The 26,158-nt window shown below is 42.6% G+C and overlaps 1 protein-coding gene across 2 annotated transcripts; it reads right to left on the bottom strand.

Annotated features, from left to right (window-relative positions):
* Positions 1 to 25,775, bottom strand: TADA2A (transcriptional adaptor 2A). Of its 2 annotated transcripts, none has more exons than XM_074596261.1 (16): positions 25,692 to 25,775; positions 23,772 to 23,954; positions 22,890 to 22,996; positions 21,730 to 21,789; positions 20,996 to 21,087; positions 19,395 to 19,552; positions 17,845 to 17,933; positions 16,989 to 17,061; positions 10,541 to 10,604; positions 8,537 to 8,580; positions 7,887 to 7,997; positions 6,430 to 6,501; positions 5,679 to 5,811; positions 4,932 to 4,975; positions 2,320 to 2,393; positions 1 to 468 (listed from the first exon to the last, which is right to left on the bottom strand). In XM_074596261.1, the coding sequence occupies exons 2-16, from the start codon at positions 23,794 to 23,796 to the stop codon at positions 283 to 285; spliced, it is 1,332 nt and encodes a 443-aa protein (XP_074452362.1). In that variant the 5' UTR covers positions 23,797 to 23,954; positions 25,692 to 25,775; the 3' UTR covers positions 1 to 282. The 2 variants fall into 2 exon arrangements, with proteins under 2 accessions (XP_074452362.1, XP_074452361.1); XM_074596260.1 differs by lacking the exon at positions 25,692 to 25,775 and adding an exon at positions 24,327 to 24,640.
* Between the last annotated feature and the right edge of the window lie 383 nt (positions 25,776 to 26,158).

The raw sequence follows: 26,158 nt of genomic DNA, 5'->3' as shown, positions 1-26,158 counted from the left end.
TTAGCTTATATGGCATATGACTCTTTCCAGCGCTACGTGGCAGCGTAATTCTGACAACAGCAGTGTTAAACAGCAGAATCAAAAGGAATCCAGACAAAGAAATGTCAGTATTCATACAATTTAACAAAGCTCCCTACTTGTTTTTACAAAAAAAAGCCCCAAAGATTTTAAACAAAAGGAAATGTCCTTCATTCAACACTGTTAAAATCTTCCAACGCTGTCAAAGTGACTTCAAAGCTTCTCCACATCTGCCTGCTCCAGCCGAAGCGCTGCTCTCTGTCCTCAGGCTTTCGTGATGTACCCTTCTCTGATAAGGAAGTCATAGATTTTCCTGGTTTTGTTCACATCGATCTTGATGAGCGCTCTAGCCTGCGCAAGTCTCAGGCCTCCTTGTTTGTTACACTCGTTCACTAAAGCAGCTTTATATTCTAAATAGGCTCCAGGGACCAACCTCACCATCTGACAGAGCTGGAAGACAAAAGGTGAAGTTAATAAACACTAACACTCATCACGCGCTTTCATTCTGTGATCCCTGTTGGGGGAGTAACATTGTGAGTATTTTTCTGAAAACACTTTAAATGTGGTGGGTTTTTTTTTGTCTGGGGGAGGCATACAGTAATTGTGTTATGAGCTGTTTCGATCCACAGGTAGGGAAGGGAGGAGCTTGCTGGCTGCTGCATTCAAAAACATTCCTGACTGAAAAATAAACTAGGAGGATGAAAGCAAGCTCTCAGCTCACAGGAGCGTAACTATGAGTGTGTCCTGTGTGGGCGTTGTTCTTTACAAACCCAGGGAAGTACACATGCCAAAGAGACTTGCAACCAGCAATTCGGCGTGCTGGAGGAGCGCCAGGGAGGGCATCTGTCTATTAATCCCCTGCAGACTAAGTCTTTAATACCTTTCTACAAAAGCAGCTATGCGCACAACGCCTGCCCCCTCCGGAAGCCCAGGATGGAAGCTGTGCAGGGAGGGCATTACGGGTTTGGAAATCTGGCAAAAGGAAGGGCTTTCAAAAGCCCCCGTGCTCTGCTGTTAGGTTGCAATGCTCCTGTTTCGCTTCCAAATACCAGCCACCTTCTAGATGGTGTGCTGGATCGCTCCCAGTGGAGATACTGGCTGTCTCCTCCTTTTAATAAGAAATGCTTAATGATTGTTCCTCATTGATAGGAAATTGCAGAATTCAGAGGACCTCAGACTTTATGTCTCAGCTGACGAGGAAATCACATTCCCCATATACGCTAATGTCCTAGTCACAATTATTTATATGCTGAACGGAGCCACAAATGCCATGTTCCATGGTGAATCTGTGATCTGATTTTCAATGCTGCCATCTCCAGTGAAGGGGAAACAGCTTCCACACAGAGGGAAAAGTCTGAAATGCATCTGCATTATACGTATGCTGAAATCTGCCTTGTAGACAGTCTAAGGACAGATTATGACTTCTATTAAAAAAAAAAAAAAAATCTTTTATTTCAACAGTTTTCCAGTGTTGCCTTTCACTGAATTAAGGACAGGCCTACACTGGGCTGCAGAAGAAACTGAGCCATGAATACGCGGCAGGCCCCTTGCTGCGTTGTTTGCCTCTCCTGGGGTTGCAGTCTCATTTCTGGGTGCTCTCTTGATCTCCCTGTGCCTCTGGTTTCTTTAGGTGACCATGCAAGAGCACTCCATATGGGGCTGCAAACTCCAACACCACGTCAAGCTAAAACCCATCGCTTAAAGAAAGCCAGATTCCATTCTCTGCCACACGTGCACGCAAAAAGCTTGGTATGTGCACTGAAAAGCAGAAATATGGAAAAAAACATAAAAAGCTGAATACACTGTTATTGCCTCCATGGTTCCCGTTAGCGTTACAGTGAAAAGCAACCATAATTGGCTGAGGTTAGGCTGTGAGGTATCTATAACACAGAAAGAGCTCTGCTATTCTAGTCCAGTGATCTGTCCAGTGAAGCCCTTGATGAAATCCTCTGCCAGTTTTAAACCCCATGTTCATTAAGAAAAAATAACCCTTCTGCTCAGCCCAGTCTCACAAAGGAGGGAGAGAGGGTGTCATACCCTGGATGTTATAATAGCACATAATAGCACCTTGGTGCTCATCTTTGCTGAATAAACTCATTTGCTGCAGCTATGTTGTACATAGAGTACAGTAACTGAAATTAAGAAACCAACTGGAAAACCTGAATGACTTTTGTGAGCAGGGAGGAGTAGTCAGGGCGTATAGGTGAGGTGTTTTCACAGCACCTGAGACAGATGGTGTGAGCACCCCTGCGCTGTGAAGATGAAGTTTTATATAGATTATCTTTCCTTTCCTTTCCTCACCTCCTTCTCCTTCTCGTTAAGCTTCTCTGTGCCTGGGAGACCCGTGAGGTTGAGCGGTGGGGCACTGCGTCTGCCTGCAGGGACAAGAAAGGAGAAAACACTGAGGAACTCTGAGCAGTTTGGCAATGGCTGTTCCTTAGGTGTGTTATCACAGAGGCAACTAAATCCCCGTGATGTTAACCCAGTATGATCCAAGGATTATTTAGGGCTTAACATAAAAACTGCACTGATTTGATAAAAGGTGTGATTTTGCAACTGACATAGTTAAGCGTGCGGTGAATACTTGCATGAGGACTCTGACGCTGTGAAACCCGGCTCGCTGGCTTTCGGGAGGAACTGGAAGACAATGGCTTTCTGTCAAACTGGCACTGGCCGCGGTTAAGCCGGGCTGCGCCTCCTGACGAAACCAACTCTTCCAGCCGGGGCCAGGGAGGGCAGTGGGGCACGCAGGGGGCGCGCAGCCTGCACCACTCGCTCCCAGCAGGCGTGAAACCAGCAGCTGGCAAGGATGCTGAGGTTATTTATTGGTGCCATTAGCAGCCGGTTTCTCTGGCATTACCAACAACTTCGGGAAGCAGAGTTTTCTTTAAATGCCTTTAAATATGATGCAAATATTGTAAAGCAAATGCAGTTTGTGGATTTATTTTTGTCTGTTATGATAAACAGTACTGAAAGAAACGTCTGTCACCAGGTGGTCTGATAGTTCTCACTTTCACTATTGTTTATAACTGCTGAACTTTAACTGGTGCAGCTTAAAATTTTACAAGGGTTGTTTACTTGCAGGTTTGTGGTTATTTTCCTAATAGTTTGTTGTTTGTTTTTGTTTTTTTTTAACTTCCAGAGCTCAGAACAAAGCTAGGGTTATTTATTACATTTTTAGAAAGTCTATTGCCCCCATGCTTTGGGTTGTATATTTAGCACTGCTAAGAGATAGGTGTCTCTATCCCAGGACAGACTTCCCAAATTTGGCAAAGTGATGAGATCCCAGGAAATACACAGCTCTCTTTCCCAGGGGCTGTGCTGGCCACTGCTCCATTCCCTGCCCTGCCCGGGTCCTACCTCTGGGACTGTCTCTCTCCTTCTCCCGTGCATCTGCAGGAGACAGACGGGAGCCTGGCCAGGTGAGGGGGGCCTGATCGGAGAGAGAACTGAAGGACTAGAAAGAAGCTGGAAAAGTGTCCCGGGTAGGTGTAGAGAGAGTTATTTCCCAGCACTCCTCCCTCTGTCTATGGCCTGAAACAAGCGTGCTATGATGAGACATGACAGAATTTGGTTTTACTGTTTTATAAACCTAGGAAATAACACACACACAAACTAATATTAAAGAAAACATAATCAGGCTGCAGTCATGATCTCAAAATCTAGAAGTAAAGTTAAGCAACGCTAATTTGCCCTCTTGTATATTCAGTATGATGCAGCCTTTAATTATATAGACACGTGGCAGTTTTTCCGCAGTATCCTTGTCTTATTCAGTATGCAGGATGTTTGTTTAATTACCAACTATATGGTATTTTGTTTGGGTTTTGTTCAACATGTGATACTGGTTGTAAACACTGCGTGCTATCTGAGTTCCATAGGCAAAACAATTCATGTTCTTTTGGGCTCTGCTACTTCACTGGCCACTGAATACTTGACAAAAAATGAATTTCATTCTTCATTTTAGCCCTTCAGCTGAGGGGATACCGTCCCCATTTCATGGATTTCATTTCACGCCCAGGCTGAGATACACAATGCTGTCTTATCTCCAAAACACCAGATCTTAGCTATCACCGAATGTGTTTAAAACATAGTGCCTATTGACTTCTGCAATGACTAATTGCTTGGTCTTTTCACTCAAATTACCAGGGCTCCTGGTAGAAATGAACAACATTTAGACTCAGTGGTCACCTCTAAGAAGTTTGGTTCAAGTAAAACTTTATCCTGGTCTCATTCATTGCATGCCATCCTGTGACCTCAACAAATGAGGTGAGATTTTATAAGAAGTCTTGTTCATGAGGGCCTTGACTGGCCCCTGAATCTGTCCTTACTGGACACTGAAAGAAGCAGGGCTCCTCTTGGTGGAAAAAAACCCAAAATTTGTGATTACAGAATTCAAGAATACAAAACCGTATTCATAGAAAAGGAAAACTGAAGTTGCATAGGCAACCTGTATCATCTCATTCTGTCACTTGCTTGATGCTGCAACCACTGCCTGCTTCTCAGGCAACTTTTTTTGTGTTCTGCCCTCCCAAATCTGCTTTCTGTCAGGTTCATATTGCTATGGTATGTGCTACACAGCTTCATTTAAAAACTGGATTAGCTTTATCTTTTAAAGATAAAATTTTGTTCTCATGTGAAAATTCTTTTCTTTCCTGCCTTGTTAATGTAGCTTTAGGATGGATTTTTCCATCTGTAGTCAGAAAAATCTGTCAATTCAGCAAAAAACCCTACAGGATTTGCACGTGGAATGAATTGCAGATTGAGGTGATGTTGACTTGAGCTTTGCTTCACCATGAGGCTTGAGGACTGACACTTTTGCACTTGAGCAAAAGAGTCTTTCTCCAACTGGCTGCCAGAATAGTATTACTGATGTACGGCTGGCTTTTTATCACAGACCATCATCTAACAGTTACCTGAATTGGAAGGAACTGGTACCGTGGGACTCAGGCCGGAATCACTGAAAAGAAAGGAAATTTTCAAATTGCCTTCATGTTTTGTTTTTTTTTTTTTTTTTAAAGAATAACTGCATATATTGTCCCTGAAACTACTTTTTACCCAACTTCTAATAATTATACAATTCAACTTGCGTAACCCAGGCCCTGATCTGAAAGTCAACAGGATTTCTAAATATTTAGCGCTCCTAGATGGAAGACCATGTCTGAAAAAGGGAGTGAGGGACAAAATAAAAAATTCAGTGGAGAATGACTGGGGAAATGCCAAATCATCTTCTCAGACCACGTAGCATCCAGGATGCACTTCCTTTGCATTGCAGCTGGCTCCTTAAATCAAACAGCTTGTGCAGGGTGACTACACATTAATAATGCTGCTACATCTAAAATCATCTGAAACATTTCAAGTGTCATCTGCGCCCTCATTAATATCCATAAAGACCTTATTTTCCTCCATGACTTTATTAACAGCAGTTAAGTTCCTCAAATATAAACTACAGAAAACAGATTTGGAGCCCTTACTAGTCATTTTCTTGTCTGCACTTCAAGAAGCACTACTGCTGTTAGCCACCGTTTGTTGCCTTTCTGAATTTTCCTGTTCCTACTGTAATAAGTTGGGAATGCATTTGTTATTATCGGACAGAAATGCGTGTCGGATGCAGCTGACTAAAGCACAGGTATGTGAAAAGCAGAGTCTTGCTGTAACCGTACATATCAGCTTGTCGACTGAGCCACTGCTGGCAGGCGCTGCTGTCCTGGATGTACTGCAGGACTTCAGAGAGCATGGTGCGCTTCAGGCGTTCCTCGTCTCGCGTCTTCTTGAGGTTATCGTACGTTCTGGCACCTATGGCAAACAGAGATCGCGTTCTCACCAGCTGCCTCGGTTAAAATTTCCAGACAGTTATTTTTCCACTTTAGGAAATAAGTGAGAAACTGTTCTCTAGCTCTGGACCAGGCTCTGCTATTCTCCCTCATGACAACTACTTGGCATGGGAATGTATTAGATTCCACCCTGCACCCCTCCCCCGCTAATTTCAGGCCAAAAACAAACAAAAAAGGCTTCCGTGATCCAATTCCAGGATAAAAGAGGCCATTTCGTTTATGTGGAGGTCTTAGCCCTCTCTCCAGATATCACACTTGTTGACAGCCAGAGCAAGTGTCCAGAGATAAAGCACTGGAGACCACTGTGCCATACATTTTTTTTTTTTTCTGAATCTTTTGCACAGCGGTGACTAAAGCAGCTCTGTTAGACAGCACATTCTCCAAGCTGATGGCTCAAACTAGCTTTAAAAAAGCACAGCTGGACTGAAGCATTATTGCTAAAGCCTTGTTCAGTTAAACGGCTAGGCAAATGCATTTCAAAACTAAGTGTCTTTTTATTCAACACATCCTCAGTGTTGCAAAATCATCCTTCCACGCCTTGATGAATGGGAATGGGCTGAATAATGCATCAGGTACTTACTACAGAAATTGGTGATTCCTGCTGCTCTGTATTCCTGTAGTCGCTTTATTTCCCTTCGCAGCTCAAATTCCACTGTTTCACCCCACGGGTAAGCAGGAGGGAAATCCAAAAAACAAACGTGGGTCAGCGGGGATGGCAGTGAGCTGTGGTGTACGTTGCTATTTCTTATGTGTCTGCACAGTTCGGCTACGAAGTCTACAGAACCACAGACAGGGTTAACCTCTCTGCACAAGTCTGGATCAGGGCTCAAACTCACCGTGGCCTAACACTCCTTGATCACAGATTTAAGCTGGTTTCTAGTGTATGTGTGTGTGCTCAGAAAAGCTATTTTTCTCTTCATGCTTTGACAGTTCCTTTGCCATACCCTCGACAAGGCAAATAACAATACTGTAGGATATCTGGAAGGCATTTCAATAGGTTTGAAAAAATACCCCATCCAGGCTCCTTACAGCATCTAATACTGTCTTTGAACTATGACTTTCATAACTGGACCTTCCAAAATTTTTCCTTGCAGATGACTCTTTTTCTGCTGTCAGTAAGATTAAATAGCCATGTTTCTTTTGCTCAGCGATACTCACTGCCTATAGCTTTTATCAGCTGGCTTCCAGGCATTGCTTAGTTTTACAGTGCGCAAGTTTGCTTGTCTTGAATTTGTTTACTGGTACTACTCAGCAGAGCTGGATAAGGCGAGTCCTTGACTATCAGGTTAACTTGAGGACTCCGCTGTCACTACAACAACAAAACGAGGTTCCAGGACTAACACTCACATGCGGGACTCATGATTTTGCAGGATCATACTTTTGGTATTTCGCATAGGGTGTCCTGAAAATACAGGCACAACTGTTTAAATGCTTTGTTCTGTCTAATGAGCAGCAATTTTCCCAGCTTAAGTCAGAGAATTAAGCAGGATGTAATGACTCGTACTGGAATCTGACTAAATGCATGCTATGATTATGCATAAAGACTCGAGATGATTCGGTGATGGAACAATGCCTCTCCCTTTAAGGTAAGGGACATAATGACAGCTGTACTATATAATTATGTACACGTATAATAGTTTAACATGTATCTTTCAAAGAATTCACAATTTGCTGTCAGCTCCCAATTTCTCAACACAGACATAAATTTTAGGGATTTTGTTCTTTCAGTGACAGAGAGTCCCACTAAATGAATAGTGGTCTTTTGATAAGAAAATACTACTGCTAACACATGACCAGAATGTTCAATCAAGTGAAAAATCAAACAAGAACTCAGACACAGTTTAGTGGAAAAAACCACTTGCTGCTCATTTAATGTATGAAACCACAAATGTATTTGTTTTTCTGAGGGAGGTAGATGGCAGAGGAGGAGAAAACCAACCTCCTGGAGTGGTATATATTTAGGAAAGGTTGTAGATGATGCAACCACTCATTATGCTTATTGAAGAACATGTATGCTAAAATCCTCAAACTACTTACATGCGTGGCTTTCAATGAACTTATCATGCTCTACTGGTCCAAGAATTCGCGCAAATCGCCGCATTGTGTCATAAAGGTCTTGAACCTCCTTTGGGTATCGCCTTTCCAAAACTAGAGGGGGGAAAAAAAGTGTCATGCCTTATCATGACTACTGTGAGAAGAAAATAAATTCAGTGGAGCCTGAACTGACTGCCAGCCTCTGTGAACTGCCCAAAGATCCAGATTTGGTACGCCTCCTGGCCATTTTGGTGTCACAACTACAAACTGATGAGTAAAAAGCAACAAAATTGTAGAGCCTTTAAAATTCTAAAAGGAAAAAGGATGATATTTACGTGTGGTTTGATCATTTCTTAGAATAGTGAGATGCATTTTAATGGCCTAGGTTTCTCCTTCACCCCTCTCCCTACTGAGTGGAGCCCGAAATGCTTCTGAAGAGCAATTCCTCGGCAATAACTAAAACACTGAGCCGGGAATAGTTAGAGCCAGCTGGTTGGAAACAGTCAGGGCAGGAAATCTGCTGGAATTCAGACCATCTGAATATTGTCCAGTATGAAAAACCCACAATGGTGCACTGGAAACACTGAACACGCAAAGTTTTGCTTCCCGAGTAGAGGCTGCTTTAAAATTAAACAGTTACACCTGATACTCACTCTGAAATTTTCTGAGGTTGATTAGGCCATGATCTCTTATAATTCTGTAATTGAGAGAAAATGGTATTACTAGAACGCATTAACTCGTGTATTAGCTCATAAATACGAAGGCTTCAGAAGGAACTTTGATTTAGACCATCAGAGGGGTCTAAAACTAAACACATATGAAATTTCCATATCCCTTGATCTGGCTAACTGAGAAACGTGATGTAGCGATGCAGCGCGGCTTTAATTGGGGGAGATTTTGGGTGGTGGTATGCATTAGTCCAACTCTGACAGCACTCAGCACAAAAGGAGCTACAATCACTTTAAAGGTTTAAAATTGCTTCTTTAGGCACAGATTTTGCATCTACAGTGTCTTGTGACTTTCCAAAATTGGAGGTAAAGGAATGTCCCATGAAGCATGATTTGCAGCTTCAGAGGGACAAATGTCCTTCTGCTAGAGCAACAGTGAGGGATGGACGGCAAATTTCACCGCTGGGAGCAGGATGAAGGAATTTTTCCATGACAGTTTAGATTTTAAAAAGAGGGAAATGATTTAGGTAACTCAAGTTTGAAATGTTCTTGACAGGATCAGGGCAAGGAGCAGAGTAAAAAGGCAGGTAAGATATTTATAAGCGCATGACAAATACATTTGTGACAGGTTTCAGCAAACGTCATGTGGTCATTGCTATGTGGTGGCTGGATAAACACCCGACTTTTGCAAATGATAAGAGATACTAAAAAGTTGGGCTTGTCAAGGTCAAGTTGGAATTCGCTCTATAAAATCCATTATGTTTTCTTTAGTATGTATAAAAGAATATTCCCGTCTCATGTAGAGAAGACTTTCTGAGTGTGATGTCAGCATTTTTATGTCATTTTCCAGATTTTTGTCCCATCCTGCTGTAGAAACTTTACAAAAACTGACACCGATTTGATTTATGTAGCTGAGCCTTATGGCACTTTCTTTTAGTATGACATGATTTATCATAATGGAAATTATACCACATAAATATTTTTTTAATTTATGAATTATAAAGAACCAGGCCAATACATATCAACTTTTACCTGTCATTTAGCAGAACTATGCTGTATTATGAAAAGAAATGGAGGAGTTCCTACTCCAAATTACTAATTCTTCCAGCAGAAAGTAATACAGCAAGATATAATTTTAAATATTGAACAAAGTATTTGAAAGTTATAATAAAATTGAATTTAATGAATAGATTGAGTCATTCTAAAAAGCTGTCAAATGAACTGAATAAATTATTCAAACACACGTCAGCAATATAGTTATCTTCATTACACATCGTAGAAAACTAACTTATGGACCACTAAGAACTAAAAATAATGATGCAAACCATTTCTATGGAGAAAGTGGGGGGGGTCTAGCAATGAGTCACAGGCTGGCAGCTTTTTTTTCTCCCCCTAAAGTAGAAAATGAATTATGTGCAGTCCATGAGCATTACATAAAACAGAGATTTGTCTCTTTTATTTTTTTTTCTGGTTCCTAGTCCTGGATCTGTGTCCGCTTTCCCAGACAGTATTTCAGTTCCTCATTCTGCAAAATGGCTTCTCATCAGGTGTGCCAGAAGCTTAGTTAGTTATGTATAACTGGATTTGGGAAAGTAATATGAAGAGCCCTGTGTATATGACTTTCATGCACTAAAAAGGACTGGAAAATAGGCTTTTCAAAATTAATGACTTGGTTTTGAGAGTTTAAAGGAGAATTACGGTGTATAGAAGTCTTTTGACAACCATGTGGACAAATAAGTATCGGGGTCTGTTATCTGTGTTTTCTGGGCTGGTACCGTTGCTAAAGCCTGATGTTAATCTGTGCACAGAAGGAGAACCACACATTAGAGATGAAGCCTGTCACGCAAATTTCACAGCAGGAGGTCTCCATGCATGCGAAGGGTCTGGAAAGGTGCTATAGGAAATCAATGAAGTTTAGTATTAGGACAACACTGGCGAAAAATACGTGTTAATGAAACAAAGGAACATAGTTATTGCTTGAAAACTCACTTTTTTCTTCTCTGTCTTTCCTTTAACCTGGAATGATAGATATCTACAACTGCAATCTTCAGCGCTGCAAAATATTAAAAAAAAATAATTACAGAATACCTAAGTAATCACTGTATTAGGCTAATTTTCAAGCCTGTATGTTCATGGTAGGCTGAAATGGTCATTCTACTGTGCTGTTTTAAAAATCCCATGGCAATTTGACAGGGGCATAAACTCATTAGAAGCTAACCTTCTGCAGACCATCCATGCTCCCTGTAGAAGCTTTCCTTTGCTTGCTCCTTCCAAGTACGTCTGGAATGTATGTCCCTAAATATCAACTCAGGCAGATCCTGAGAACTCTCTTCCTCTTCCTTCTTGGACTATTTTACTATTAGCACTTATTTGTTCCTTCATACATGCAATTGTTAAGTATTCCTTCTCCTGAAAAGCACATTTATTGGATTTAAGGATCTGAGGCATCATCTTTGCACAAAGGCTTCTCTGCACAGAGCAAGGAACTCCAAAAGACAGAAAAACACAGTTCTGAACTGTGAGGATTCAAAGTAGCCTTTGCTACAGTTCTTAAAAACATCTACAAGATTTTAGCTTGTTAACTTCTAAACTTATCTGTCTGCCAGACGAACAAAGAGAATAGTTCACGACAATGTGAAGAAGCACAGGAAAAAGCCATGCTCATTAGAAAACATCCTTTTCGAAATCAAATCTGTCTGCTGTCTGGCTGATCCACACGGAGATCCTTCTGCTTCTTTCTCCGGTAAGCATTTGGTTAATAAACTTTTTTGGTAAATTCTTGAAAGAAAAGATAAGGAGACACCTATCACCTTCCCTTCCCTCATTTTGTTAAATAATGCAAAAATTCTAGGTCATTAAATAAGCTTAGAGTTGGCTCATTTCTTGGTTGGCTTTTTTTCCTTTACGTTAATGATTTCAGTATGCTCTCAGAAGGAGGAGGCTTGAGACTTGACAGTGGGTTTACAGGCTGTGGAGACAACATGCAGCGCTCTGAAACGCAGCAAGAGCACGTCCCCTTTCAGCCCTCTGCGCTGCGTAAACAGGGGTGGCCCAAGGGTGACAGAATCCAGAATCCACTCCTCGGTCTGTAGTTACAAGAAAAGAGCAAAACTGATACTGGCAGTTTATTGATTGCGCTCTCCGATAAATAATAATGCAATTTTGAGAGAAGTGTGGTCATGTGTCTATTTTAAAATACGTATTTATATGTAAACACCAGGAAGCCCCCAGCCTCCAGGCAATTCATCTGTGCGGTTCCTCTGGGTAATAAAATCCCTTACAACCAGGGCCAGCTAAAGCCCCAAGGCTGTGCCTATCGGCCCAGGAGCCAACAGTTCTGATTTATGCTTGCTGACCCTGTATTAGCAAAAGAATCTTCAATTTATACAAAACAGATCTGATGTTAATCTAGGAGCAAAAGACTACCTGTGAAGACAGGAGGGGTGGTACAATGTTCTTACTTCTTTGTGCAAATTTCTTGCAAAACCAGGGTGTTCAAGAATCATTATGTGTTTTCATAAAGAGGTATTTAAGTTTCCTAATTTAAGAACAAGTGCAAGTAGCAAATTCTCCTTCTTACTTAAATGTGGGGACAAGGAAGTGGGAAATGCAGTAAGTTAGACATGCATGAAATATATTACTAAGTGTCGGAATCGGTGCCAGTTTATGGAAAATATTTTTATATTTTTAAACCCTCTGCAAGCTAAGCTAACGTGTTATTTTCTGGGGTTTGTGTGGGCAGAACTTAATAAGTACATGCAGAAATTGCATTGGAGAACCTCTATAAATATCACAAGTAATTATGCACCTATAACCATTGTATTTTGATGCTTTCACCTGAGTGCACAATATTCTGAAAGAAATTATGATCAACTGGGGAGGGGAAGGAACATTCATGAGGACAAATGAAGGGAAAAAAATGGAGCTTCTGCTTAAAGAAAAATTAGTATTTGCTGCCACATGCACTTCTGGAGGGTCTTTTGTTTTTAATAGACGTATTCACACAGGAACAGCCGATTACAAGATCTGGAATGCATGAATAACTCAAACTACTATACTGTTACATGCCGCATTGAAATGAGAAAAGAGATGCTCTACGAATGAAAATTATTTCCCTGTGCTTTTCCCCATGGACTATACTAGGGAGAGTGTTGTTCGTACTGTTAACTTAAGATAATCCAAGCTGAAATTGTGTTCAAAGTGACCATTTTGGGAAATGATAAGGTTCTTTGAGACGATCAGAGAAGCTTTGAAGGATCCAGTGATAGGCAGAAATTCAAGGCTCCTTTCTCCATTCCAAAAAATCAAAATATTTTGGTTTCTCAAGAATGTGTGTCCAAAACAGCTTCTTTGCTTTTCATTCCTTTTCAGCCTCATTTGGTCTGCAAAAACTTTTTCGAGCACTAATGAGTGAGACCTTTGTTTCACGATAGCTAACCTCTGTTTGGCATGCAAGGCCCAAATAATGGGAAGAATGCAAACTAATCAAAGTAAACAGGCTGTGTATCCAGTGTGTGCCTCGGCTGGTACAAACTTAATGGCTGCAAGCCAAATTCACCCTCCCTGGAGGAAAGCAGGACCCCAGGCAAAGAGAGGATCTGCCTTCAGAGCGTGTCAGGAACTTCCACCAAAGAATAAACATCATGTAATATTTAGAAGGACACTGACTGCCTTGTATCTTATAATTTCACTACTGTACAGCCAGAGTTGCAGTCTATTTCCAATCGCTTCTAAACTTGCGGTTTCAGCAATTACTTCCCAGTGTTAGAGGTAAAAATAATTTACGTGAGAAGGAAAGGGGAGAAAAAGCCTAGAAAAAAATAAATTACTAACGCTATAATTCAGTCTGAAGAAAACTTGTAATTCATGAAATATTCAAGCACTCTGGGCTGAAAGAGATTTGTAACTAGTTGTTTCTTTTGATCTGTCCATTATGTTTTTGTCTAACTGCAGCATATATTTGCATGCGCTCATTATGTTGCAAGTACTGCCTAAAAGTTAACGGTTCAATAAGTTAATTGAAATATGAGAGATTTCATACAATTTCTACCATCTTGCTAATATCAAGAAGTGACTGAACAATGACTGTGACCTCCTGTGTGGTGGGAGGAGCTGGTGAGTCAGCAGGTCCCGGTTTCTGTGCTCCTCAGAAAAGGCTCCCTGGGAGTTTTTCCACCTTGTATTAAATTGCATTCTTCTTCCTTGTGGAAATACTGAGAACTTGTTTAGAGTGAGACAGGAAAATATAACAGGGAAAATACATCAGGAAACAGAGGTCAAGTAGCTTAGATCTAGAACTTCTTATAAAACGATTTTTACAAAATTGCAAAAAAAGCAGAGCAATGTGGGGGAAAGGGAAGAAGGGGGAATTCTGTTCCAATGAAAGCATCAAATATTCCCATGTTAATGTGCAACCCAGACACTGCAGCACTGATCTGTGACTCGTGTAACAAAAGAAAGGAAGAGAGACCATAGAAATTATTCTGGTTGGTGTGTTCTCAAGGTCTAGCTTGAGTAACTTTCAGAAAATGGAATATAAAAGTAGTTTTCAAAAATCAATCTTGAACCCAGTGAGGTTTAATGCATGGCAGAAAAAAAAACCTGAGGAATTTTTCACAAACCTGATACTTAATCTATGCTGCAAGATGCCATTTGGGATTCTCTGGGCTATAAAATGTATCAAAACCCTGTTTTACATCTTTACCTATTTAAAAAAAAAAAAAAAGTTTGCTGTTTGGCCAGCAAAATTGTGCCTCGAGCAGGTGTGGAAGCCCGGCACAGGGCTGCTTTTCAAGGATGTTTCTGTACAATGTAGTGTAGAAGTTTGCCCGTGGGCAGGGCCGGGGTAGAGAGGCAGCTTAGAGCCGCTGCCTGGAAGTAGCAGGACAGGCAGCCCTGGGAGAGACCAGCAGAGCTGGGCCTCCAGGGCTGCCCCCGACCTTCTCTCCTGCTGACTAGAAAGGACAAAGGCTTCTTAAATCATCCAAGCGCTCGTCCGTGCCTTCAGATCCAATCATTGTGCCATTTCGTACAGTACGAAATCCTACAATTAGGTTGCAAAACATTCTCAAGTCATCAAGAAAAGTCAGCATCTGAGATCTTTAAAACAGCAGGACAGGGAGGATGTGGCCCCTTCCTTATTTGTATTAACTTGGAGAAGGGAAAGATCTAATTCCAAAGTTTCTTTTAGAAAATTATTCCTCCTCTCTCCAAGATGTCTCACGTAAAAGAAAAACAGCTGGCGAGACCCTGGGACTTCATTTTTCGAGGCATTCTCTCTCTCACGTGGGCAGATCCAGGACAGCTGTGGGAAGGAAGCTGCCAGAGTCCCTGAGCTAAGAGATTGAAAATGTAGTTGGTCACGCTCCATAATCTCGGCCAAGCAGTTTTCACAGGGCAAATGCCTGACAGCCTATACTAAATACTGAAGACAACTGAAGAATGGACTAGAGAACATCCAATGAAATTATGAGGCAAAAGATCTGACAGACAGAAGGAAGTATTTTTTCACACAACACTTAATTAAATTGTAGAACTCCTAACTTAATTGTGGAACTCACTGCTACAGGATGTTACGCAGGCTAAAGTACAAATATACATAGTTCTAACAGTAGTTAGCCACGTTCATGGAGGACAGGTCCTTTGGTCAGAATGATCTGAACACAACCTATGGCTCAAGAAGTCACTAAACTTGTCACTGCAGGAAATGTGGAAGATATGCCAGGAAAAGTATCTGCCCATACTTGCCTTTTCTTACATTCTTCTCCCGTGCATCTGCTACGGGGTACTAACAGGACACTGGGCTAGATGGACCAAAGCTCTGCCCCTGCACAGCTTTGCAATATTCTGAAGGGATGAGGAAAGATGATTTTCTGCATTCACACTGACGAGTTAAACAGGAGGCTGGTAGGAGACACCTTAAATGGCTGAACTGTGCAGTGGGAGGAAGACGTGTCAGGGGTTGGAAGACAGTGCTGGTAAACCAGCTTCAATGAATATTAAGCTAACAATTAATGAACAGAACCAGGAGATTATCTTGCTTTTTCAGTTTACCGGGACTCAGAATAGGACATGGAAGCAAGAAAATATATCTTTTAATAGTAATAAAAAGAGACGATAGAGAGATGGCATGATGAATCCGTGACATGTCCACAAGCCAGTCCCCCTTTCAATAAACGTTAAAAGGGAAGCGAGACTGACATACGATTCTCATAACCTTTTTTGAGCCAAGGGAGTTTTCATTCCTTAAAGCTCTGTGTACGCTGCTAAATTTCAAACTGATTCTTTGAGTTTGGAAAGACTGTCTGTACGTAACAGGATTTGTCTGTCTCCAAGGGATGCTAAGGCTTTAGCTTAGAACTGCCTGACATAGATGGGAGAATTCTGAAGCATAAACACAGTACTTTTAAACACTATATGTACTTACAAATGTGGGGGAAAGTATGATCTTTTCTCCTCTATGGATTAAAATGTCATTTTCGTAATTCCTGTTGTCATTTTAAGAATTCCTGTTATTTGGTATTATTAAGGCAGCGGTGTTCACAGAAACTCAGCAGCAGTAATTGGACTCGTGCAACAACCATCCTCTCCTCAATAAAAAAGTAAGTTGTCATGTATGGTTAATGGTGCTATAACTCAGGGTGGATGTTTAACGCATGAAAACCCATACAACTTCAAGAGCAGAACATTTTCAAAGTGTTGCACATAAATTACATACCTCCTTGCTGCCTGTATTAATATCCACCCTGATATCAGATTTCCTAAACTAACAGAGGTTAGAATAAGCGACAGATCTTCTAACAAACTAGGTATGGTAGGGAAAAAGGGTATTAGCAACAGAGAAGAAAGTGTTCCTCTTTCTATCAGAACAAAAGTTGTGCCTTGTGGTGATGCTCACAAACATTATGTAGATGGAAATATTATCTTTCCGCCAGGGAGGAGAAGTGATATCCAGGCATTGATGTTTCTGTTTTTTAATAAGCCTGTAGGTCTGTTTATTCAAACACTGATGTACTGCTACCTTTTGCCAGACAAATTGCTATCTCAGATAATTTGCGTCTACTTAGATAAACTTTCTCTGGAGTTTATACTGGATAAAATATCACTTGCGTCTTTCCTAAAGAGATACCTACTGCTGGTGGAGACTATTCCATTTCAGTCATGTTCTACTTTATAGCTGGCTACATTTCAGCAGTAAGGTGTATTATTCTCTATATAAATACCATTTGTATGTCAGTTGATTAAGAGCTTTTAAAAGAGATTTGAAAGTGAGGACCATAGAAATGCCAGTGTTTAAATCCCAACGCACAGAAGTGAGATCATTAAAAATGTATGTTCAGTTTTTAAAAAGTGTGTAGAGAAGAAGACACCCAATGAAATGCTGAGTAGGCACTCTGAAACGTTGTTTTCAGGCAACGTACAGAAATAGGGGACTTACCATGCAAAATGTCTGAATCGTCTTCTACAAAATCAATATCTCTCAAATCCCATTCAGCATAGTTGTCAAATTCCTGCTCAGAGGTGATTAATAAATTGTCATTAACTAGCACTAAAAAACTGGTATCAGCTTTCAGTAAACGTATAAGTACTGAAAACAGAGATATTTACTCATACAGTTGTACGAGGTTCCATCCTTGAGCAACATGCCTCACTGGGGAGCTTTAACTAGGGAATGTGTACTATGCACCCCCATGGCTGCAACTGGAACAGGATGCTGTGATAGGATAATGAGAATTAATCAGGTAATCTCCATGACTGCCCCACTGTGGTGGAAATTCTGCTCAAACGTACAAAAACAAGCAGCCCCTATATGGCTGAATTCATTGCTTCATGTACAGGAGCTTGTTTTGCAACAGAAATCGGGGCCCCGGGCCCACGGCTAAAAACACTGCAAACAATGCAGGTCTTTCAAGCGATCTTTGGATCGGGCTCCTATGTGCTTCTGTAAGGCAAACGAAACAGAAGCATGCTGAAGCTGACCCCTTTTGCTAAGCATCTAATTCACAGCATCCAGCCCGCTTACGTAAAGAGCCATTCATGATGGGACATCTGGTGGCAGCAGCAGCCCCAGCCCCTGCACACAGGCACCCACTCGCCGAGCGCTGCTGGCAGCTTCACAGGCTTCCAGCGCCACCTCTCTAATTAAACCCTTGGCTTAATCACCCTCTCCGGTCCTCTCTTCTCATGTTTTTCATATGAAGAGTACAGACCTATAGGCAGGGGCAAACAAGCGTGCGCTGCTGATCTTGCATTCAGTAGCAAATTTAAAATAATGGGAGAAGAGAGAGTCTTACCTCAACAAAGTCCGCTCTCGCTGGCATGTACCCAGCCATATCCCTGGAGAGCAAGGAATCGAAAGTAGGCCGTGGGGGATCATCAGCAGCTGAAAAAAGAAAGGTTTTTAGATGTTGTGTAGGGCTTAGGGTCTTTTTTTAATGATCTGTGAATAGGTGTTTCTTTTGCAGGAGGAGTGGGAATAATTAGTTGAAGAAAAACACCCTGATTGGGCTTTTATTCAGCATTACATTCAGAAAAAGACTGAGCTCATCCAGAGAAAAATGCAGCAATCTCGAGATCTTCATAGTATTCTCAAAAGCCAAACACAGAAATTCAAGATAATAAATAGGTTATAAAATGTAAACTCCACATTTCAGAGCTCAGCATCCCCCCGGTAAACCTCTGCAGATCACTCGCTCTCAGCGTGCAAGTTCTTTTAGTTAATAGCAACAGGGGTGTTAAATCTGCCATCTTCTGGGTGCCATTTACAGGGAGCTGCAATTAAAGGTATACAGCTCTGAATTTTTACAGCGCTTCCCAACTGAGGAGCTCAGTGTTTTACCGACAATAATGGACTGAGGCTCACAACACACTTGTGAAGGAGCTAAGCATTGTAAGTCCCATGCTACAGATAAAGCAAGCTGAGGCACAGAGAATTTGCCTTGGCCTGGGTCACATAAAAAAATCAATGACAGCCAGGGAGAGAACCAAAATTGTCCAGTTCCTACTGCTTTAGCTCTAACCACTTTATCGTGAAATTTAAACCTCCAGATACCAAGCAATCTTTTTCCCCAGCCATTCCGGGGAAGCTTTATAATGGAACAGCTGATAGACTGGGGGAATTCTGAAGACGTTAAATTTAAGGAAAACTGAAAATTTGTTAAATTGCTGAAATTTAACATACACTTTTAAAAGGCAGTTTTAAAGAGAGAGGTGTGAAATCAGCATAACTTAAAGGGCATGATTTTATGACAGGCATGATTTTATGACAGATCACATCAGCAGTTAGGCCCGGTACACAGTGGATAGTCAGATGAAACGTTTTAAAGGTCGAAACCCCTTCTCAGTTAACGTTGCTGCGCGGGGTATGGACAAGGAAAGTAACTACCCAGTATCAGGGTGAGAGCTCTCTCTGGTATTTGCCATGAAGAACAGGCTGTTTCATAGCGCCATACGTGAAGCAGCTTTGAGGCAGCTCGTCCTTTAAATGAATCTGCACATCCAGGCTTTTGCTGTGGTGATTTCTGTGAGTGACCGTTTCCACTGGCTGTGCAGGAACTTCTGGTTTTGAGGAGCTGATGTTTGCATCAGACCTCTCCGTTCCCTCCCTTTTCCCGCTGAACTGGCAGTCTTGGCTATTTGATATGCCAGTGATTTAATACAGCGTGAAGACGACCCTACTACTAACATTGTTCAAGTTAGCCATCAGAACAAGCTCTCCTTTTGGGAATGAAAGCAAACTGCATGCGTGGTGTGTGCCTTTCTCCAAAGGCTGCTCATTTCAGGTCTGGAAGAGTCGAGACTTGCGGGAAAGCTCCCACATGTGCTATGGGCAGGGGATACTCACGGTGGAAAGGAATGGCTGTTTCATTCTGTTGTGCCTCCTCCGCCTGCTTCAGGTTCAGTAATGTAGATGCAAACAAGGGGTTGTTGATAAAGTGTTTCATATAATGTTTCTCACACTCCTCCTTGGATTTTGTGCACATCTGGTTAGCTACGTCCTGCCTGGAGGGGGGAGAGGGGGAGGCTTAATATGAAGAATACAGAAATGTTGAGGGTTCTTGTCTTTCCCTAGTGGGAAAAGATAATTTTGGACAAGAGACTGATTGCATGGTGTGCGGAGAACTGATCTGTCATGATGTCTGAATTCATGTTTTGCGTACTATCACTGAGCCAATACTTACATGTTTGATACAGGGAGCACTTTTTTGGTGATCACGAGCAATACAATTCACTGTCTTTACATGAGAAACTCCCTGTCTGATGGAACGTACCAAATCTTTTATATGCTTGAAATTTAGTATTGTTATTTGAGAGCTTTTGATACATTTTACTAATTCCAGGTAATGGTAAATTCTAAGTCTGGAATTGCATTCTGCTTCTCAACTTTCTCGTGCGATTTTAACTGGATAGTGGTTTCCGCTTTCGTGTAGTGATGTTAAACAGGTTTTTTTAAACACCAAAATGGTTGTACAAAACACGTTCTGGAAATTGTTGCCAAACTTTCTCAGAAAAGTGGTTGACTAGAAATATGAAGTATTTTGTCTTAATAAAATGGCTGTGTAAATTGAGGACTTAAAAAAAAATCCACCAGCAGCAATCATTTTAATTCTGTTAAACTAAAAACTGGATGCAAGGGATTCCAGGAAGAAAAGTCAGTTTTTCCTTTATTTGATAAAGGCTGAAAAAAGCCAAGTGTTTAAGGAAAAAGTTAAGATTACTTGTATTGCTAAGTAGGACAAAGTGTACTAGACAGCATACTTGAAGAACATAACTGCAAGCGTTTTCAGTCTTACTTATGACAGCAATGTACACATAAGAGCTCAGTTTTGTTTCAGTGAAGTCTAGAGTTCTATACTTTTAATACAGCTATTTTTTCACGAAGAGAGAGAACTCATGACTACAGATCTCCTTTATTTACAAATGTATAAAAATCCTGTAGCAACTACAGAAACTAACTTAACAGAACACAGTATAAAAATATTAAATATTTCCAGTGCTCTATCCTAAATATGACAGAGAAGCAGGAAACCTCCAAAAATAACAATACCTAGTTAGTCAACTGTAAGCAAACCGAAACCACACAAGATAAGAAATTCTGCAGTTAGTTTTTACATAGAGGTAAACTGGGGCACAGAAAATCTTGGGCAATAGTTGAGTCCTTCAAAACCTACTGACTTTAATGCAAACGGAGGGAACTTTGTACTTCACTGGAGGTGCCCTGCATCTCAGAAGAACAATTTCCTTGTATATCTAACAGCAGATTTGAAAACAGAATCCGCTACCCCAGTCTTCTGTTTTAGCTGCTAAATTAGTGTCTCACCCACAATAAGTCATTGAACATTGAATATTGAATTTGCACCAATGGATTCAACAGTAAGATCCAGTGAAATGAAAGGAAAAACTACCCATCATTCACTGAAGTTGGCCGAAGCACTAAATTCTCACCAGTTGCCAAATCCACAGTCCATCACAGCTTCCAGGAGAGCCATTTCCTCTTGAGCCGTCCAGTTAGGATCCAAGACAGGGAAATCAGAAGTCTAGAGAAGAAAAAAGCAAATCAAACTGCTGTGATCCTCTGTTACAATCCACCACATCAAGAGCAAAGAAGTTCTAAACTACAGGGCAACACAGTGTATAATACCGGCAGTTTTAAACTTTTAATGTGTCCCATGAAACCTGATCAAATAATTGATGAATTATTTAGGCTGATGGGTCATAAACTACAGTAAAAACTAGTTTGTCGCTACAGTTCTTCTGATTATACCGTTACACGTTGTATCTACCAGCTGTAATTCAACAGTGTTATGCTATGAGACACCGTAAAAATTACTGAAAACTTTTAAAATTTAAAAACTAATTTTGGGGAATTAAAAACAAGAATAGAGAAACAGAAGTTGACTCACATGGTTAAAGAACTGGAAGTCTAGTGAAATGCATTGAGCTATCTAAGCACAATAAAAGAATGTAGCTTTAAAAGTCTCCACTATTCCATTATGTTCCAGGTGGGTATTTTTCTTTACTCTCAAGGAAGACTTTTTCTTTTGTAATAGTTCTAACCCTCTGAACCAAAGAATTGTATCACTTAGCTTTTCAGTGTAATGTTAGTAAGCAAAGGTCTAACTCCTGGGAAGTTATGAAAGCTCAAGACTGAGTAGGTGTTATCTAAAAGGAATATTTACCATTATCTCATAAGTATGATCACTTTGATGTTTCTTGTATTCAAATCCTCGTGTGAAACACTGTAGAACAAAAGATTAGCATTATGTTAGTCTCCTCCTTCTGCCCTGAAAACATTTTAACTGATCCCTTTTTTCCTTTTATTCTCTGACCACTGGATATCCAAAACTGACTATCGGATATGTGGAAAAAGATACTCCATTTTTCTGGTTTCATACTAGAAAAAACATAAAATGGTAGAAAAATCTTTGTTAAAATTGTGTTAAATCTGTCTTTGTATCTTCCTTGTCTTTTGCACCGAGGCATTACTCCTGTGAATCGACATACTTTTGTGTTAAGTATTTAAGGCAAAGTTAGGCAGGTGAAGGAAGCGTGGTGCTATGTTCTAAAGTCGATTGAGCCAGGAAGAGCAGAGCATTTCTTAGGTATTGAAAACACAGTTTCCCTTTAATCTTGGTTTTCTGTTTAAAAAGCACCAGCATGGTTTGCAGCTATTTTCAAAAGTAAAATTTCTGGTTTTTTAAGTACAGGTAAATGAACAAAAATATACCCAATATACAAAATATGGTTTTGTGTATTTTGTACATATCTGAGCACAAGGCTAACCACCTTTTTCAGTGTTAGAGGTTATTGCCAATTTTAATCATAAGTAATGCAAACTTATTTATTTAATAATTTAAAACTAGCAGTACTTTCTGTGGTTATCAGATCACACACATAATTCTTAAAGAACTATATCCAGCCGCAAACAATTATTGTCAGTATTGCAAACTTCCCCAAATTTTCATTTATTTCCATTCAGGAGGAAAAAACAAAACGTGTGGTGACAAGGAAAGGGTATTTCTTGATGGCTTTTCTTTTCCAAGCCATAAAAATGACTCTCTAGACATGCAGCGGCATGTTCCGTTACACAGTCAGGCTGACTGCATGTCTTTAGGTAGCTTTAGCTGCCTTCACAAAGATCTCCTTCAGCCGCTCATGCCTCAACTCTTCAGCCTCCAACATTTTCTTTGTCGTTTCCCTGTCCCTGAGCAAATAAGTGTGTTGATACAAGTTTACAGAGACCAGTTATTAATGTGTTTATGGAACAACTTGGCACCGGACAGGCCTTTGATGACTTTCTCAAATAAATTAATGCCTTTGCTTTCATCCTTGCACTCACCTGCAAACACAGGAGGAAGGGAGGAGGCCCGCACTCCGCACACTTAACGTAGGGCTCTGTGAGGTACGAAGAGCAACCTCGGCATGGAGGCTTATCAAAAGGGTCATCTGTGAAGCCAAAAGTAAATCTCATGCAATACAAACAAGGCACTGGTTTAGCAATCACCTAAATTCACTTTAAGTGAACTCAGTTGTATATAACCTCTTTCCGACTGCATCTTTTCCAAATATCTGTTAAAAGTTCCGTGTTCAGCTGGAGTTGTAAGAGATTTGGCACCGCATCTCCGCTAGACCTGATACACTCAGGGCTAAACCTAAACTTGTGCAGAGGAGTCAAAGGAAAATCTTCTCTGCAGCAGCCTCCTGGTACAACTCAGCATGATCCGCTCGTGTTCTGCACCAAAGACCAGCCCCAAGGCCTTATTCGCGGAGAATACTGCACAGAGAGCTGCAGCCTCCCATTCGTGTACCTCAGGTCTGACTTGGAAAGCGTATTGCTGGGTTGCAAAGGCATCAACAAGATTGTTCTGTAACTCGTCCAAACCTCAGACTCTGCTCAGGTTGCTGAACAAGGAATGGAACACTCCTCTGCAAGTTTTTCTCATTTTGTTCATTGCAAAGTAGTCAAAATAAATAGACTGTCAAGTTATAAGCCACATTTTTTCCAAGAAAATGGATTTGAACTAGCCCAACTATAAAAAGTACATAGAAAAAAAGATCCAAATTCACACTGAATCATTTATGTACATTCTCTTGAGAATTTGATCAAAGAAGCGACCCTGTGGACCAAATACTGCTAGATTTCTGTCTCCCTCCCTGAGACGGCTGCTAATATCTTTAAACAATGGCAAGCACTTTCCAAATGTCATCTTGTGGTACTTACTACTGAAGGAGGCCAGACGCTCCATTCCTCTTCCTTGGTGGTGTTCTTGCTCCTCTGAATAAAACCCGTCCTGCCTAAAAGCCCGTAGCGTGAGCCTTGTCCCAACCGGTGTGTCCAAAAAGGGTATTCTCTGCCTGCAGATCTCTCCTGCAGCCCCCGCAGATGAGATCCTCCCAGAGCCACCTGAACACAAAAGCAAAAGGGTTGTCAGCAGCCTTCGTAACAGAGTCCATTTGACATGGCTGAGAGTCTGTTTTCTGTGTATGAGAAGAAATCAAACACGGAGGGACAGGATACAGTGTAAGGAGAGGTGTGAAGTGATGGGGATTTGAGCCAATCCTAAACCAAGGCTTTCAGTGGGAACGTATGAGCTGAGCAGAGAGTTATGAAGAGCTGCTGTGCAAGAAAGTGGTTTGCACCTCCAGGAAGCACCAGGAGGAGAACCAACAGGTTAAAGGTGGCACAGACACAGCAGCGCAAAAATCTACAGTGCTCATGCCATCTACATTTTCAGTGTTGAATGGGACTCAGCTCCTATGAACAGGCCTGACTCACCAGCACTGGTACAGTGAGGTTCTGCACTGCTGGGAATTGAGTTGCTTTCCATTGTGGGATCTCTTAACATGTCTCACTGTTACAAGGTATTTTTGCTGGGAATGGCTCAGGCTTCTCACTTATTGAAATTAATGGTTCTCTTTCTAGACTTTTCTCCTCCGTGCACCATGTGAGGAAGCACGGTCCGGCATCCAGGGGCACCACTGAAGCTGTGCAGCCCTTTCAGGCAGATGGCAGCTGCTTCCATCCTGGCTACACATCCCTGCTTGGGTCCTCAGGGAACCAAGAGCAACTTCCAGCCTGGACTTTTCACCCTGTGGCGTAAGTGACCCCGCACAGCCACCTCTGGGCACCCACTCCACTCTGTGAACTGCAATCACTCTACCCCCGTCCGCAGGGCTGCCTGAACCTGTGCAGCACCAACCCGCCGGGGCAGTGCCAGCGCCAAGCGCAGCAGCACAGCCCACTCCTGATGCAGCTCTGTGCACCCCCTCATATCCCATTCCCAAACCCCACTCCCCTTAACCCACTTGCCAAACCCCAATTCCCATATCCCATTACCGAACCCCACTCCCCTTAACCCTAAACCCCACTTACCATATCCCACTCCCCCATAACTCATTCCCAAACTCCACTTGCCATATCCTACTTCCCAAATCTCACTCCCCCATAACCTCACTCCCCTATATCCCATTCCCAAACCGCATTCCCAAACCCCAGTCCCCACCCCCCCATAAACCACTCCCCAAATCTCACTCCCCCATATCCTATTCCCAAGCCCCACTCCCCAACCTCACTCCCCCATATCCCACTCCTCTATATCCCGTTCCCAAACCCCACTCCCCTTAACCCACTCGCCAAACCCCACTCCCCAATATCCTGTTCACAAACTCCATTTGCCATATCTCACTCCCCAAATCTCACGCCCCCACATCCCATCCCCAATCCCCGCTCCCCCATACACCATCCCCACTCCCCGTATCTCATTCCCAATCCCTACTCCACAAACCTTACTCCCCCATCACCCACTCCCCAATCCCTGTATCCCAATCCTCACTCCCAATAATCCCGCTCCCCGTCCAGCCCTGGAGGACCCTTCTCCCCATCACCGCCAGGAGGCGCCCTCCGAGGCCCCGCCCCCTCGTAGGCCCCGCCCGGCGCCAGCGCGGTCCGCGAGGCCGGTGAGGGACGCGCGCGCTCCCGGCGGCCCGTTCCCCGCTTTGGTCCCCCCCCGGCTGCCCGGACACCGCCCTTCCCGCTTCCCCCGCCCCGGAACCGGCTCCTCCCCGCTCTGGTACGGTCCCGACCTCCTCCCTCGCCCCTCACGGGCCGGGCCGGGCCGGCCGCGCCCCCGCCGCCTCTCACCTCACGCCGGGCGGTGGGTAGGCCCCGCGCACCGCGGCCGGCCGCGCCCCGCCCTGCGCATGCGCCGCTGGCCGCCGCGCGCGCGCCCGACCCGGCCCGCCCCTCCATGGCCGCCGCCCCCGCCGGGCCCAGGGTCCGTCCCGCGGTCTGTGTGCCGGGGCGGGTGTGCCCGCCGCACCCCCCCGCCTCCCCCAGTGTCCCCCTGTCACCCGTCGGCTTCGCGGCTGCAGGGCGCGGTGTGTAACGGAGGGGCCCGTGAGGGCCGCAGCTCTGCCGTGGGTACCGCGCTGTGCCCCGCTGTGCGTACACCGACTGCCCACGGCAGTTAATAAATCAGCTTTCAGATGGCTCCTGCCAGTGAAATAATTTTTTTCGGGTTCATCCTCTGGATTTCTGAGGCAGTGAGAGCACACCTAGGTGGAGTTTCTGTCCCGGTTTCATCTGAGTACGTTATCTTTCCCGGGGTT

This window comes from Larus michahellis, chromosome 7 (genome assembly GCF_964199755.1).
Source record: "Larus michahellis chromosome 7, bLarMic1.1, whole genome shotgun sequence".
Taxonomy (NCBI): Eukaryota; Metazoa; Chordata; class Aves; order Charadriiformes; family Laridae; genus Larus; species Larus michahellis.
This window is presented reverse-complemented; position numbering and strand designations above follow the sequence as displayed.